General features: G+C 35.4%; 1 protein-coding gene across 3 annotated transcripts in view; it reads right to left on the bottom strand.

Annotated features, from left to right (window-relative positions):
* Positions 1 to 15,738, bottom strand: part of ANKRD13C (ankyrin repeat domain 13C) — a 69,289-nt gene that overhangs the window by 21,207 nt on the left and 32,344 nt on the right. For all 3 annotated transcript variants that reach the window (XR_013993834.1, XM_081056896.1, XM_081056897.1), the window contains 3 exons: positions 13,836 to 13,980; positions 8,539 to 8,670; positions 5,066 to 5,227 (listed from right to left, as the gene is read on the bottom strand). Coding sequence is in view for 2 of the 3 variants with exons in the window: in XM_081056896.1 (XP_080913022.1) it covers positions 5,066 to 5,227; positions 8,539 to 8,670; positions 13,836 to 13,980 (439 nt within the window). In the remaining variant the exon portion in view is untranslated. The remainder of the gene's footprint in view (positions 1 to 5,065; positions 5,228 to 8,538; positions 8,671 to 13,835; positions 13,981 to 15,738) is intronic.

Below are 15,738 nucleotides of genomic sequence, written 5' to 3'. Positions count from 1 at the left end.
AAAACTCTATTACTTGATGACATATTATCTGTATAAAATCCTAAGTAACCTATAAAAAAACTATATAACTAATATATTAATTTAGCAATATAGAAAAATCACATATTTCCATATGTTAGCAATGAACTGAAAATGAAATTAAAAATATTGTTTATGATGACATTAAAAATATAAAAAATACCTGAGAGAAATTTAATAAAATATCTGTAGGACTTACATACTGAAAACTATAAAACACTGCTGATAAAAACTATGTAAGATCTAAACAAATGGAGAGATATATCCCATGTTCATGAAACAGAGATTCAATATCTTTAAGTTACCAATCCTTCTCATATTAATCCACAGATGCCACACCATCCCAATGAAAATTCCAGAAGGCAATTCAATGGAGGAAGGATAACCCTTTCAAAAAATGGTGCTAGACTAACTGGACACCCAAGACAAAAAAATAAACCTTGCCTCAAACAGCACAACTTACACAAAATTAACTGGTTCATAGACTAAAATAAATATAAATGTATGAGATGACTTTAAAAAAAAATAGGAGAAAGTCTCAGGGAACTGGAGCTATGCAAAGAATTCTTGGACTTAGCATAAGCCATAAATTAAAAAATTGATAAATTGGACTTCATTAAAATAAAAAATGTTTCCTTTGCCAAAAAAACACAATGTTTAATACGATGAAAAGACAAGCTACAGAGGAGAAAAACATGTGCAAAACACGTATCTGATGGCCGGCGCGGTGGCTCAGGCGATTGGAGCTCCAAAGGCTGCCGATTCGATTCCCACATGGGCCAGTGGGCTCTCAACCACAAGATTGCCAGGTCAATTTCTCGAGTCCCGCAAGGGACAGTGGGCTACGCCCCCTGCAACTAGCAACGGCAATTGGACCTGGAGCTGAGCTGCGCACAACTAAGACTGAAAGGAATACAACTTGACTTGGAAAAAAGTCCTGGAAGTACACTGTTCCCCAATAAAGTCCTGTTCCCCTTTCCCAATAAAAATCTTTAAGAAAAAACCCAAAACACATATCTGACAAAAAAATATGTAGAAAATATAAAGAACTTTGAAAACTCAAAAATGAAATAAAAAATCCAGTTAGAAAATGGGCAAAGGACATGAAGAGACATTTCATCTAAGAGGACACACAGATGCAAACAAGCACATGAAAAGATGAACATTCGGGCCGGCTGGGTGGCGCAGGCGGTTAGAGCTCCGTGCTCCTAACTCCGAAGGCTGCCGGTTCGATTCCCACATGGGCCAGTGGGCTCTCAACCAAAAAAAAAAAAAAAAAAAAAAATTTATAAAAAGAAAAGATGAACATTCAACGTCATTAGCCATGAGAAAAATGCAGTAAAAGCACAATGAGACAGCACTATACACTACCTTTTATGAACTGAATGTTTGTATCTCTTCCAAAATTCGTGTTGAAGCCCTAACCTCCCGACATGATGGTGTTTGGAGGTGGGACCTTTGGGAGGTAATTACTTGTATGAGGTTATAAAGGTGGAGTTGCCATGATGTGATTAGTTTATAATGTGAGGAAGAGACACCAGAACACTCCCACCCTCCCACGAGGACATAGCGAAAAGGTAGCCATCTTCAAGCCTGTATAAAAGCCCTCATCCGGGAAGTGAATAGGCCAGCAACCATGACCCTGGATTTCCCAGCCTCCAGAACTGTGAGAAATAAATTCCTAATGTTTAAGCAATCCAGTCTATGGTATTTTGTTATGGCATCCTAAGCTGACTAAGACACTATCAAAATGTGTAAAATAAAAATTTGTAACAATACCAAATGCTGGCTAGGATGCAGTGAAACAATCACTCATACACTGCTGGTAGGAACATAAAATAGAAAACATTTTGGCAGTTTCTTACAAAACTGAATATTTAGTTACCACACAACCCAGCAACTGCACTCTTAGTTGTACTCAGAGTACTAAATTGTTTAAATTTAAAACTAAATTAAATAGTTTAAATTTAATTTAATTTTATTTAGTTTAATTTAATATTAATTTAACAAATTTTATTTAGTTTAATTTAATAAATTTATTTAGTTTAATTTAATAAATTTATTTAGTTTAATTTAATAAATTTATTTAGTTTAATTTAATATTAATTTAATAAATAGTTTAAATTGAATTAAATAGTTTAAATTTAAAACTAAATTGTTTTAAATTGTTTTAGTACTCAGAGTACTAAGTACAACTAAATTGTACTTAGTTGCGACTGTTTTTCTTTCTTTTTTTTTTTTTGAGGATATGAACTCTATTAGAGAGGTAGCTCTTAATGGACCAGAGAAAGGAAAGGATCTGGGGATGGACATTCCAGAAACAGGTATGAACAGTGCACAGAGGGGACATGTACTGTCCTCCCCAGTCACCAGGGTACAGAGTGTCCCAGGGCCCAATCCCCAGTATCCCCCTGCCCATGTACCCATTGAGCAAACACTCAAGCAGCCAGCTTCAGGCATTTCCAAAGAGAGCATTTATCCCAGAGAAATGAAGATCTATGTTCACACAACAATTTATATGTGAATGATTATGGCAGCTTTATTCATAATGGCCAAAACCTGGAAACAACCCAAATGTCTTTCAACAAGTGAATAGGTTAACAAAATGGTACATTCACAACATGGAATACTTCACAGCAATAAAAGGAACAAAGTACTGATATATACAACAACTTGGATAAATAACCAGGGAATTAACCTGAGTGAATAAAAAGCCAATCTCAAAACGTTATATACAATATCCTTGAAATGACAAAATTAAAGAAACGGAAGAACAGATAGATTAGTGGTTACCGGGCTGAGAGACAGAGAGGGGGCAAAAGGGCAGTATATGTGCTTATAAAAGAGAAAGAGGAGGGATCGGTGGTGGTGAAAATGTTCTGTATCTTGACTATCAAATGCCAGTATCCTGGTTGTTAGATTATACTACAGTTTTGCAATATGCTACTATTAGAGGAAATTGTGAGGCATACAGGGAATCTCTCTGTATTATTTCTTACAACTATGCATTTTAACCTATAATTATCTGAAAATAAAAAGTTGAATAAACAAAAAAATCAAGCTGGCTTTTTGGCAGAAATTGATTGAATTATAGATTGAACACCATACTAATCAAAATCCCACCAAGTTTCTTATATTTCATAGAGATTAACAGGTTGAATTAAAAATGTATAAAAAACGGTAAAGCTCAAGGGCCTATGTGATTCACACAGGCACTGTTTCCTTTGATTTCTGATCAGAAGTCAAAAGCTTAATTATTTAATTCATATTATTTTGTTCTATTATATAGATATCTGAAATCAAACTATGGTTTAATTTCAATGTGCGAAATGGTCTCGTACTAAAATGCCATTTAAAGACCCTTTAACAATTTAAGTGCATCGAGTTATAATCTCTGCCCTAAAGAAAATTAGGTTGTGTACTGTTAAGTTTAAATAGAGATAAATCAGACAATCAGAGGCAGCTGGCAAATAGTCCACGAAATGCTATTCTATAAAGTTTTGTTTCCATGTACTCATCCCAAAATAGTTTGCTGCAACAAGGTAGCAATACCCATGTACTCATCCCAAAATGGTTTCCTGCCAAAATTAAACAAAAGCAGTAGCAATAACCACCACCCACAACAAAATCATTTTTTAAAAAGGACTCTAATTTAAATCACAATACAAATCCAAAGAAATGGCCTTTGTGTCTGCTCAACAAGGGGAGAGGGTTGCAGCTTTGTCAAAGATTGAGTTCAGCATTTCCTCTCTCAACTCATCTCCATTTCTATTTTCTGAGCATATCATGTTGTCAAGGTATCAGTAAATACTAGGAGGCTTCTGAAATTAAAATCTGCTGAAGCTCTATTCTATCTCAAAGTGAAAACAAAACTGATAAGTGCAAAGAGGATCTGGCAGGGGACAGAATCACACTAAACCGGTACGATCACAATTTTAACTTAAACTTGAATGGGGATTCTTAAACACTTTGCATCCTGTACTTATGTAACTAATTATGGCTAATTCATTCAACACATAAACTTCCTAAACATTAACATATTTTCCTGGCACACAAGGTATTGCCATAAATTCACTGGAATCTGGCATACTATTCTGAAAAGTCTGTCTATCCCTAAAACATAATCTGGCACAGTATCACAGGAGAGAGACTAAACATTCAAGGAATTCAAGCCTCCTCATAGTAGCTTTTAACCTTTTTATAGCTGTGACTCCCATTTTATGCCACAACCCAGCACTCACACATATGCATAGTTATATAACACATACACCCCAAAACTATTGTTTCATAAAGTAGTAAGAAGCCATACTGTGTGTGATGTACTGTTTTTGCTCTTTTACCTTTATTTAGATTCTAATTTTTTTTTTTCAAAAATGGTGGTCACAACCCACTAAACTGACTTCATAATCTACTAAGGGGTCCCTCTCCAGCAATTTGAAAAACACCGTTTTAAAATTTAGTAAAATGTTAACATTTGGGGAATCTTGATGAAGGGTATCCAGAAATTCTTTGTATTACTGTAGTAATACAGTAAGTCTTGTAAGTCTAAAATTGTCAAAATAAAAAATAAATTAAAAAACCCATCCAATTCATCTTATTAAGGAATAAGCCTGCAGAGACAGTCTCAAAGTATATTTCCTAATTTCCCCCACCCCTTTTCTCTACTGTCACATACTTCTTTGCATATAGCATGCTTTCAATAAACACGTGCTGAATAAAAATTTATGGGAAGGAATAGGCTAGAAATTACTTCATAAAGGAAGGGGGCCTTTAACCGGGCCTTCAAAGCAGCAGGTGATTTCAGTTGGCGAAATAGAAAAAAGAATGAATGCAATGGATTAAAAATGAACACTGATTTTCATGCTTACAAAATGATTTAATCGATTTCTTAGTGAGGTCTCAAAGACCAAGGACACACAAAAAATGGCCAAAGGCCACATCAAAGGAAAACAAAACCTGGCGTACTTATATAAACGTACTGGATGCCAGGAATGAAGTCTACCCCCTCTTTCCTTAGAACATTACAAATGAGAAGTGAAAATTATACCTCAAAATTCTGTTCCATTATGTTTCCACCTTTACTCAAACTCTCCATAATGGCCTTATTTCGAAGAATATCTTCTTCACTGAGATGTTCTCTTCTTTTTCTGGATTCTAAAACAAGCCCATTCACCAGATAAAAATCTGCCAAAAAGTTTCCTACTCTTTCCTGAAACAAAATCAAATATTTCAAAATAATAAAAGAAATTGTTTGCCTTAGAAGAAAGTTTCAAAGTAACACATTAGGTTGGTGAAAAAGTAATTGCGGTTTTTACAATTATTTTGACTTTTGCACCAACCTAATACATACACATTTTTCCATAAACATGTAACGTTAAGGTGAAAATAAATATTACTTTAGTACTTGAAAGTATCAAATTATCTTATACATTCTATTAAGTTAAACTATATATAAAATTACGTTTCAAATTTGTAAAGAAAAATTTTAAGTGCACAAGATGTATGGCAGTTAATCTGCAAATGAATTAAATTTAAATAAAAATACCACATAGTATCCTTTAGAATCTACTTCCAAGTAGCACGAAGCTAGCTGAAAACTTTATTTACCTGAGAGTCAAATTTCATGATTAATAGGAGGGGTCAGGGATAATGACTGTTCCCATTTTATAGACAGAAAAGAAAGTGGAATACAAAGAAATAGTCTATCACACACGAATCTCTAATGTAACTCAAATCAATCACCTGCTCCAATACTCTATTCTCTAGCAGGATTAAACTTCAAGTTACAGTTGCTTGCTGCTTTCAACAAAGAGAACAACAAAGTAGTCCTGCTCACCAATACAATTAAGTGTTTATATTATAAACTGGGGATAGGGAAACTCGAGAGATATAAAGGACATCAAGAAAAGAGTTGGTATTTCCTTTCAAAGAAGTCCTCCTTCAACATCAACCTTCACTTTTTTCAACCCACAAGTGGTCAGAGTTACTTCAAAAAACATGACCAATAACTTACTGAAAACAAGCTTCCCATTTCTACCTGCTTGCAAATCACTTGGTCTCCATCTTACTGCTGTTTTCTGGCATTCCAAAACTGTGTTTAGAATTGTTTCCATGTCCACCTTGCTTCTGGTGGCCTCCTTACCAGCTACCAGAAAGCAAAGCACTCTGCACCTGTTTCTACCTACAAAATGGGAACCATAAGCATTACTGACCCCCTCCTTACCTGCCAAAGATTTAAGATCACCTAGATGCTGTTCAAGAGCTATGAGCTGCTTAGAAGTAACACTAGATGAACAGCAGCCTCAATTTTTATCCTCTCTTGAAGTGATCCTTCTAATGCTGTCCTGAAGAACAGACAGAGTATAAACAAATAAGTCTTCAGGCCAACAAATGGATTGCAGTGTAGGATCTCACAGCTAGGAATCCTATAATGCTGTTTGCTATCAAATAGGCTTAGAGGGGAAAGTTGATGAGCCCAGATCTCATGGTGAGGATTTTCTGTGGTTGGGAAACATTCTGGTGATAATCACCAGTTTTTGAAATCTTATAATGAAAACGCATTTATTAATAGTAAATCATCATGACAATAAAAATTTTAAGTGTGTATTTCTCAATCGAGGCATTCTATTTCTTGCTATCTATAAGAGACACTGAAAAGGAATGTAAAAGAATGGTAGGTAAATGAAACATCCTTTATAATGGCAGAAAACTGGACACAAATGTGTGTCCATTCATCTAAATGCCTAAAAATAAGAGACTGGATAAATATATTACAATATATCCATACTATGGAATACTATGCAGTTGTTAAAAAGAATGAAGTAGCACTACTAATAAGAAAAAGAACTTCTAAAACATACTAAAGAGTGTTAGTACAGTTGCAAAACAATAGATATAACACTTTATAAACAAATAACAACTAAAGCAATGTATTACTGTGGATACATATTTATGAAAAGCATTAAAGAAAAAGGTCTGGAGGATATACAAAATGGAGAACCATCTGCAAGGTGCTCTGGGATTATTAGTAGTGGTCAAGGGGGATTTTTCAGTTTTATGTGCAAGGTTGTGTGGTGGTTAATTTTACGTCAACTTGGCTAGACTATGGTGCCCAATCATTTAGTCAAACATCAGTCTAAATATTGCAGTCATTTTTTTTTAACATGTAATTAACTGAAATAAATTAATGGTAAAGCAGATTACCCTCCACAATGTGGGTGGGCCTCATCCAATCAATTGCAGGCCTGAAGAGAAAGACTTGTTTCCCAAAGGAAAACCAATTCTGCCTCAAGATGGCAACACAGAAACCCTGCCTCAGAGTCCAGCCTGCAGATTTCAGACTGGCCAGCTCCTACATTCCTTACATGAATGTTCCTTAAACATCCTACGTGAGCCAATTCCTTAAAATAAATCAATCTCTCCCTACCTCTCTCTCCTCTGTATTTATACATCTACCTATATCTATATATACATATACAGATATAGTATCTGTATATGTATATATACATACAGATACAGATATAGTATAGATATACATATACAGATAAAATGGGAGACAAAAGATTTATTTTTGTATCAGAGAACCCTGATAAATATAGGCAGTTTTTGTTTTTCCAATGAGCATATATTCATTTTTATTGTGTGTAATAAAAGATAATAATTTTTTTTTTTAAAGTTTCTTTTTTTTTTTTTTTTTGTTGAGAGCCCACTGGCCCATGTGGGAATCGAACCGGCAGCCTTCGGAGTTAGGAGCACAGAGCTCCAACCGCCTGCGCCACCGGGCCGGCCCCGATAATAATTTTTAATATCAGTAAATCCTGGCCCTTACCTGATGTGGTTATTAACTTTAAAATTTTATAAAATATGTCTTCTTAATATGTCTAATTAAAAAATTTAATAACTTAATAAACTTCTTAATATGTCTAATTAAAAAATTTCTGAATATATTTTAAACAGTCTTATATAATTTCTTGCTGACAGATAATATGGAAATTATGGAATACATTTACAATTCACAAAGGGGAAACCTCCACCGAGATTGAATTGAATGACAGTATTGTAGAAATGTAATAAGCATATTTAATTTTAGTCATATATACGGAATACTGTGAATACGGACTACTTCAGTTTAGAAGCATAAAAGTAGAAAGCAAAGAGGTCCAGGGAAATAAATTCAAAAGTGTATCCTACTTTGTGGTCTTCTTAAGGAAAAACTATTAACAATGTAATGGAACCATGTGAAGATACTGTTCCTTGTATAATAACAAGGCAGCTGACAACAAGAATCTTCCCAATATAGAATTCAAGTGAGCTAACGTTTCTCTCCTGGTTTCTGTAATAATATTTTCCAAGTCTGTAAGCAACCATTATAACTCCCTGTCTGGATTCAAGGAGGAGAGAATAAATTACTTGAAGACAATTCAATAAGCTATTTCCTTTCCTGCATTTCCATCACAGTATTTTGGCAACATTAAATACCGAATTATTTCTAAAAGTTTAAAAATCTAGATTTGCACATACTGTTTTATCTTCCCGAAAAAGCCATCCTGTTTGGGCACGTGTGAAAGAAATTGATTTGGTTGATAAAGTTGCAGAGTAAATATCACTACTCATTAAAATGTCAACCTCTTCTTCTGTTTCCATCTCTGATTCCTAGGGAGGGAGCAAAAGTTAAATATAAGAATCCAGGTTTTCAAAGGTTATTAGTATGACATATGAAAATAAAAAAATGTTATGAATTTCAAAAAACAAAAAGAACAGATTCTAAAAAATGTGAAGTTTTACTTATTCTAACAATTACAGCATTTTAAACTACATACATCTAAATAAATCAGAATTATGACTAACTGTGAATCTATAAATCCAGAACACATGAAATAAAGCACTCTTACACTGTTATAGATATATAATGGAAACAATACTAGATTACCCATTTCAGAAATATAAAAAGTATGCAGAGCAATTTTTAAAGATTACTTAAAGACTGAAATTGAAAGGTCAGACAAAATGCCCATATAAAGGTCTTGTTTTCTTTAATTATAGATGAATCTTACTTTAGTTCTCTTTAATCCAAAGACCCACCACTATCGTTTGAGCCTTTCTTTCCCAATTGTTCTAAGTGGAAAGAAGAGAAGGACAGAAGGAGAGAAAGAGTGAGAGAGGAAGGGAGGGAAGGAGGTAGGAAAGGAGGAAAGAAAGGAGTCCAGGAGGGATTTTTCTCATATTTCTTATAGAAAGAAATTCATAAATATCAACCTAAAATTTCAAAACTTAGTAAGTAGCCTTGCTTCGGATTTTATTCTCCACATATTCTTCAGTGCCTGCCTATAATAATTGATCAATATTTTTTAAATGAAAAAAAAGAAAGCTTTGTGTTTGCTTCAGGGACAGAAGACTAAGTGATGAGGTACAGAAGGGTAAGTGAATAGCTGTAAGAGGTTGTATTGTTTAATAGACCAAGAAAGATTCAGTACCACAACATCTTAAGGGGGGGAAAAGGAGGGAAAAAAGGCAGAAACTAGAGAAATGTCTGAGGAATGAGAACTGTCCACAGGGCTTACAAAAGCTAGAGATCTATTTCCCACACATCCTGATTTTTATATTCCCAACAGACCCATTTTCTATTCTTCACCACCAAACTTTCCCTCAGATAAAAGTCCATTTCTTAATATATCAATCGACAGAAAAACAACAGTAATACATTGGGACTAGGATAGTACCATTTCCTTCACCCTTAACAAGTATGGAATGGAAAATTTTGACATTAATGCTAGGTGAAGATGTATGCCTGGTAACCCAAACTAATTCTGAACACAAGTTTCTAAGAAAAATTTGGGCTCGCATAGGTTTTATAGAACTGTTAGATAGTATGCTTCAATTTCAAATTAATTAATATTTTATATAGTAGCTTGGGAACAACACCACATATAATACTGTCTATGAAGAAACTGCCGTAAGTTTCAAACACCTCATTTTCAAATAAACTTCTGACTGACCATCTACTAACTGCATCACCGGAAAAGACCTGTTGTTAATTTCATCCATTCAACAAACATTTATTGGATACTTATTACTTATGTAAACATTAGAATAAACAAGTATTTCCTGACTTTAGGATTATTGCTTAAAACCCAGCTTGTCTGTAATTTTTTTAGGCATAAAATACATACACATATATGTCCTATATATGTGTCCTATCAAGGACTAAATATTAGTCCTTGATCTCATTAAAATTATAATATCAGCTAATACTCACACTACTAGCCTTAATCTCTGGCTTCTCTTTCAGTCCCATATTTCCAATTTATCTGTTATTGCCTACTTAGCTACCCCATTGTCATTTAATATCAATACTAAAATAGTAAGAGGTCAAATTATTTAATAAGTATCTGAGAGTCCAGAATAAAGGTCAGCAAACTATGGCCAGCAGGCCAAATCTAATCTACCACCCGTTTTCATCAAGTTTTTCAGAAATACAGCTATAATCATTCATGTACATTTTGTCTATGGCTGCACTTACGTTACTAACAGAGTTGAGTAGTTGTGATAGAGACCACTTGGCCGGCAAATATACCTAAATATCGAAAATATTTACTATCTCTTCCTTTACAGAAAGACTTCACTGAACTCTGGCCTAGAATGTACTGATGCTGTATTAGATACCAGAGAGCACAACTGAAAGAACCCCATACCCTCGAGGAGCTTATCAGCTCAACAGAGGAAGAAAACCATATAAACAAATAAAGCAGTAGAAGCTCTGTGGCACCAGATCTAGCGGAAGCATAAAGAACACAGCGGTCACCTGGCAGGGGAGGAAGTGACACTAAGCAGGTGCCCCACAGGTGTGATAGTGCTAGAAAGTCATTCCAGAAAGAAACAATGTGAACAAAGGAATGAAGCATTAAATAGTGTGGCACACCTGAAAATCTGGACACAAAAAACCCTCAGCATTAGGGTATCTAAGACAGTAAGGTAGGTAAAAGGCTGATAAAGCGAGCAAAAGCCAGGTCACAGAGGAACCATGTCAAGTTAAGGAATTTGGATTTCACTCTTTAGGCAACAGAGAAGTTTAATATTATCTTTAAAGAAGGCAGGTTTTGTGGATTTGTTTTCAGTGTTCAATCTATCTCCAACACGTGGGATAATTTAGAAGCAGAAAAGAAGGGGCCAGGAAGATCCTTTATGAGATTTGCAACAGTCCAGTTGAAAGGTAATGAATATCTAAATTATGGCATTAACAGTATGAATAAAAAAGGGACACTTATAAGACATTAGGGAGACAGAAATGACTATATGTTCTCTAACTAGGAAACACTGAGTACAAGAAAAGATGTCAAAAATAACTCCCAGTTTTCTTGCTGAAGAGAGAATGATGTCATTCACCAAAAGAATGAAAATGGGAGACAGGGCAGGTTTGGAGGGAAAATAATGAGTTGAGTTTTAGACAAGTTAAATTTTGAAGTTACCTACAAGCCCATTAGGTATTTAAATAGATAGGTCTCTACTCATCAAATCTATCTAGGATACAAAAATATACTTATGAATCACCAACCTATGGGATATAGTTAGAGCTGTAGGAATATGAGATTATTTTGCCGTTTGTAAAAATGAGAACCACACCAGGGACCTATGATATTCAAGAGGTGAGTAGAGAAAAAATAGGCAGAGGGAGAAGGGGGTCAAATATATGGTGATGGAAGGAGAACTGACTCTGGGTGGTGAACACACAATGCAATATATGGATGATGTATTATAGAACTGTACACCTAAAACCTATATAATTTTACTAACCAATAAATTTAAAAAGAAAAAGGAACAGGCAAGGATAATAAGGAGGAGAGAGGGGAAAAGAACAAATGACCAAGATCAAATCACAAGGAAACGAAAATTCTAAAAACTGAGTTATCAATAATAGCAAATACTTCAGAGAAGTTTAATAAAGAGAGGGCTGAAACACATGCAGTGATTGTAGCAATGGACTCAAAATAAACATCATCCAAAATCCCAACTCAATTATTTCCTTTTCCAACCCCCATTTCTAACAGTGGTACCACCATCATTCCACTCTTCAAAATAGAATCACTACACACACCCTTAAATCTTTCCAGTTCTTAATTCACTATACTCAATCTATTAGCAAGCCCTATTATTTCATTCTTGGAAATAAAAAATGTCGTAACTTCTCTTTCTTAATTATTCATTACACTATCCTAGTCAAGATCCTCATTCCCTCTCAATTGTATAACTAAAAATTCATCACATAATTTCCCTGACTCCAGTCTCTTCCTTTTCCAATCCATCTTGCATACTAGCTAGCTATGTGATCTTGGAGATGTAATTTGATACCTATAAACCTCAATTTTCTTATCTGTAAAATGGAGATAATAAAATTTACTTTGACAGGTTATTTTAAGGATTTAATGAGCAGAGCTGTAAAGTAATCAAATTATAGTTCCAATATGCTGACAATGCTCCTTATATGCTAGTAATTGATATACACTATTAATACAATACCACTATCCATAGCACATAGCAGTGTTTAGCATTTATTAGGTCCTTGATAAATGTTTAAGAAAAGAAGGGAGGGTGACTCAATCTCTGAGTTTGCCCCCACGTCCCTCTCAAGTGTGTACTATCATTTCAATAAATCTCTTTCGCTTTCCTGGGGGAAAAAAAGGGAAGGAAGGAAAGTGAAAGAAATACGTAAGATTAATTCACTTAAATTATTTTGGGATTATATCAATACCTTATTTAAGAATCTATGACTTTTTGTTGCCAACTACAGCAGATCCTAAGTTATCTTACCTGGCTTTTGAGGCCTTTCATAAACCATGTTCCCACACTCAATAAGAAAAATCTTCATTGTGGTCAGATCTCTTTTCTGTTTCCCAAAAAGACCATTCTTATTCCCACTTCCCTGCCTTTACCTGTGTGTTCCACAGGGAATACTTTTTTCTTCTCCTCTTCCAATCTAAATCTTCATTGAGTATCAGTTAGGACACTCTTTTTTCAATAAAATAGCACATATACAAAGTAACTAAAGTTTCATCAACAGATATGGTAGTAGGGAGGTCTAATCTAACAGATGTTGAGGAAAGAGCCACAAGATGTGGTAAATGACAATATGGGGAAATGAAGTGGTGAAAAATAAAAACAAAACAAAAGCAACAGTGACAAAACTAAATGTTGACTTAAAAAACATTTGTAGGGCTTTGATTTAGAGATACTGAAAAGCTTTGTCTTTGGCTAATAGTAGGGGAAGGGGCATTCAGGGCACAAAGGATGAGGATAACAATGAATCTGGTTTTCCATGATGGTTGTGGAGACAATACCAACATGGATATATTATGTTACAGAAGGAAGTTAACTGTGTACGCTAAGAAGGAAAAGAGCAAAGAAAGGCAGCCAAAGAGTGAGGAAAAATAAGAGTACAAGCAGAGAGCAGAAAGAGGCGTTCTTATTAAGGAGATAAGAGATGGTCAGCATCATTTTAAAAGAAGCTAAGGTAGAAAGATAAATGGTGAAAGGGTCAGCACAGGTTCAACAAATGAGAATCACAAATGGGTACAAGGGAACTTGAAGCTCATTTAACTAGGAGATCATCAATGAATTAAGAACAAACAGACTCAATGGATTGGCCAGGATGGATACCAAACGATAATTACTTTTAAAAAGCTCGTACTAAGGAAATGAAATCTTTGGATTGAATCATCTAATTATACCTTATGCTTTTTGAAACAATTACACTGAAGGTTGGTTGCAAACAAAGACATTTTAAAAAACCATTTAGAGGAATACTTATAAAACAACGTGCTCACCTCGTGGTGTATTCGCTGATAAACCTTTTGTTCATTGTCTAATACTACAAAAGATTCAGAGGGTGCTGCTTCCCCATTGAAAATGAAGCTTAAATCCCCTCGTTGGCACTTCATGTCAGTAAAGTCTATAAGAGTAGTGTCAAGCCTGTGAAAAATGGGTACATGAGAAATTCTGACAAATAAAATTTCAGTAAAGCTCCATAATTATTAAACAAGCTTTGTTCCTTCTAAACTCAAACCAAGGTGCTAATACCATATCTCAAAGTCAAATTTAGAGATAAAAGCTAATTTTAAAATATCTTAACTTAAAAAAACCGAAAGAATATTTAAATGCATTCCCCTTTACCTATATTTCATTATTCTGAACATATACTTTATTAATCCACCAAGAAAAAGATTGCTTCCCCATTGAAGTATTTCCGTAAATGTACTCCTCTCCCTACCATTTCCCTTACTGTAGCTACTCCCCCAAAGTTACTTAAACTGGGAAGGGCAGACAAAGAAAGCAAGCCGGCCTAACATTTTGTGATCCCTTTAAGACTATGTTGCTAGCTCAGTGCAGCACATGAGGGATAGAGCAATGGACGTAGCACATCCTCAGACTAAAAACTGTATGCAGTCAGCCTTTTGATCTACATCTGTGCCTTATGCCTAACCAAAACTGGCTTCATCCTTCCACTTGATAGCCCATTAATTTACTCCAAATTCTTGGCATTTCTGTTTGACTTCCCAGATTCAGATTAGCATTCGTTGCCAACAACTCCACAGCCTGAAAATCTTGTGGATGACTCCTGTGCCAAAAGCTCCTAGATTCACAGACATGTGTTTATTGTGCTCTTCTCTTTGGTTATCAAGACCTGGCCTGATCTAGCCCAATGAGGTGGTCTCAAATAAATTCCACAGATGACTCACTACATGTTGAAATTAGGGAAAATACTGGAAGGGAAAAATTCTCAAGTCCCCCGAAGTGCACTCCAATCTTGACAAGGCTTTGTAGATCACATCAGGATCTCTCTGACTGGCTGCTCAAAACACCGTCCTTAATCTAAGAAATGGGCTGACATATCTGTTAAGAGATGCTGATCATATCTAAGGAAACTCCTTTAAGTCTTTGTGAGGGATCCACTGTGGCTACTGATTTTCTAATACAACTATAAGAATTCATTACTTAGTAGGTTTTTCAGTTTTCATCCTGCAAAGTGATTGGGCATTCCTGGCTACTCTACACAGAAAAAGCTGAGAAATGGAATATATCTCACATGCTGCATCAAAAGAATAATTAGGGTTACATCATCAAAACAGGTAACTTTTAAAAGTGAAAGAGATAATACTAATAACCTTGCCAGGACAACAACAATGAACCAGGAAAGTGTGATTTCCCTATGTATAAGGGGCACTTTTCTAAGCCATACAAAATACATCCCTCAGAATGAAATAAAAAAGAGCTAAAAAAAAAAAATCAGGGGCCAGCCCGATGGCTCAGGCAGTTAGAGCTCCGTGCTCCTAACTCTGAGGGCTGCCGGTTTAATTCCCACATGGGCCAGTGGGCTCTCGATCACAAGGTTGCCGGTTCAATTCCTCGAGTCCCACTCCACCCCCTTCAACTAAGATTAGACATGGCACCTTGAGCTGAGCTGCTTCCTGGATGGCTTAGTTGGTTGGAGCGCGTCCTCTCAACCACAAGTTTGCCAGTTCGATTCCTCGACTCCCGCAAGGGATGGTGGGCTGTGCCCCCTACAACTAGCAACAGCAACTGAACCTGGAGCTGAGCTGTACCCTCCACAACTAAGACTGAAAGGACAACAACGTGAAACTGAACGGCACCCTCCACAGCTAAGATTGAGGGGACGGCAACTTGACTTGGAAAAAAGTCCTGGAAGTACACACTGTTCCCCAATAAAGT

This window comes from Rhinolophus hipposideros (genome assembly GCF_964194185.1).
Source record: "Rhinolophus hipposideros genome assembly, chromosome: 8".
In the NCBI taxonomy this organism is placed as follows: Eukaryota; Metazoa; Chordata; class Mammalia; order Chiroptera; family Rhinolophidae; genus Rhinolophus; species Rhinolophus hipposideros.
The sequence above is the reverse complement of the archived record's forward strand: the minus strand, read 5'-3'. Positions and strand labels throughout refer to the sequence as shown.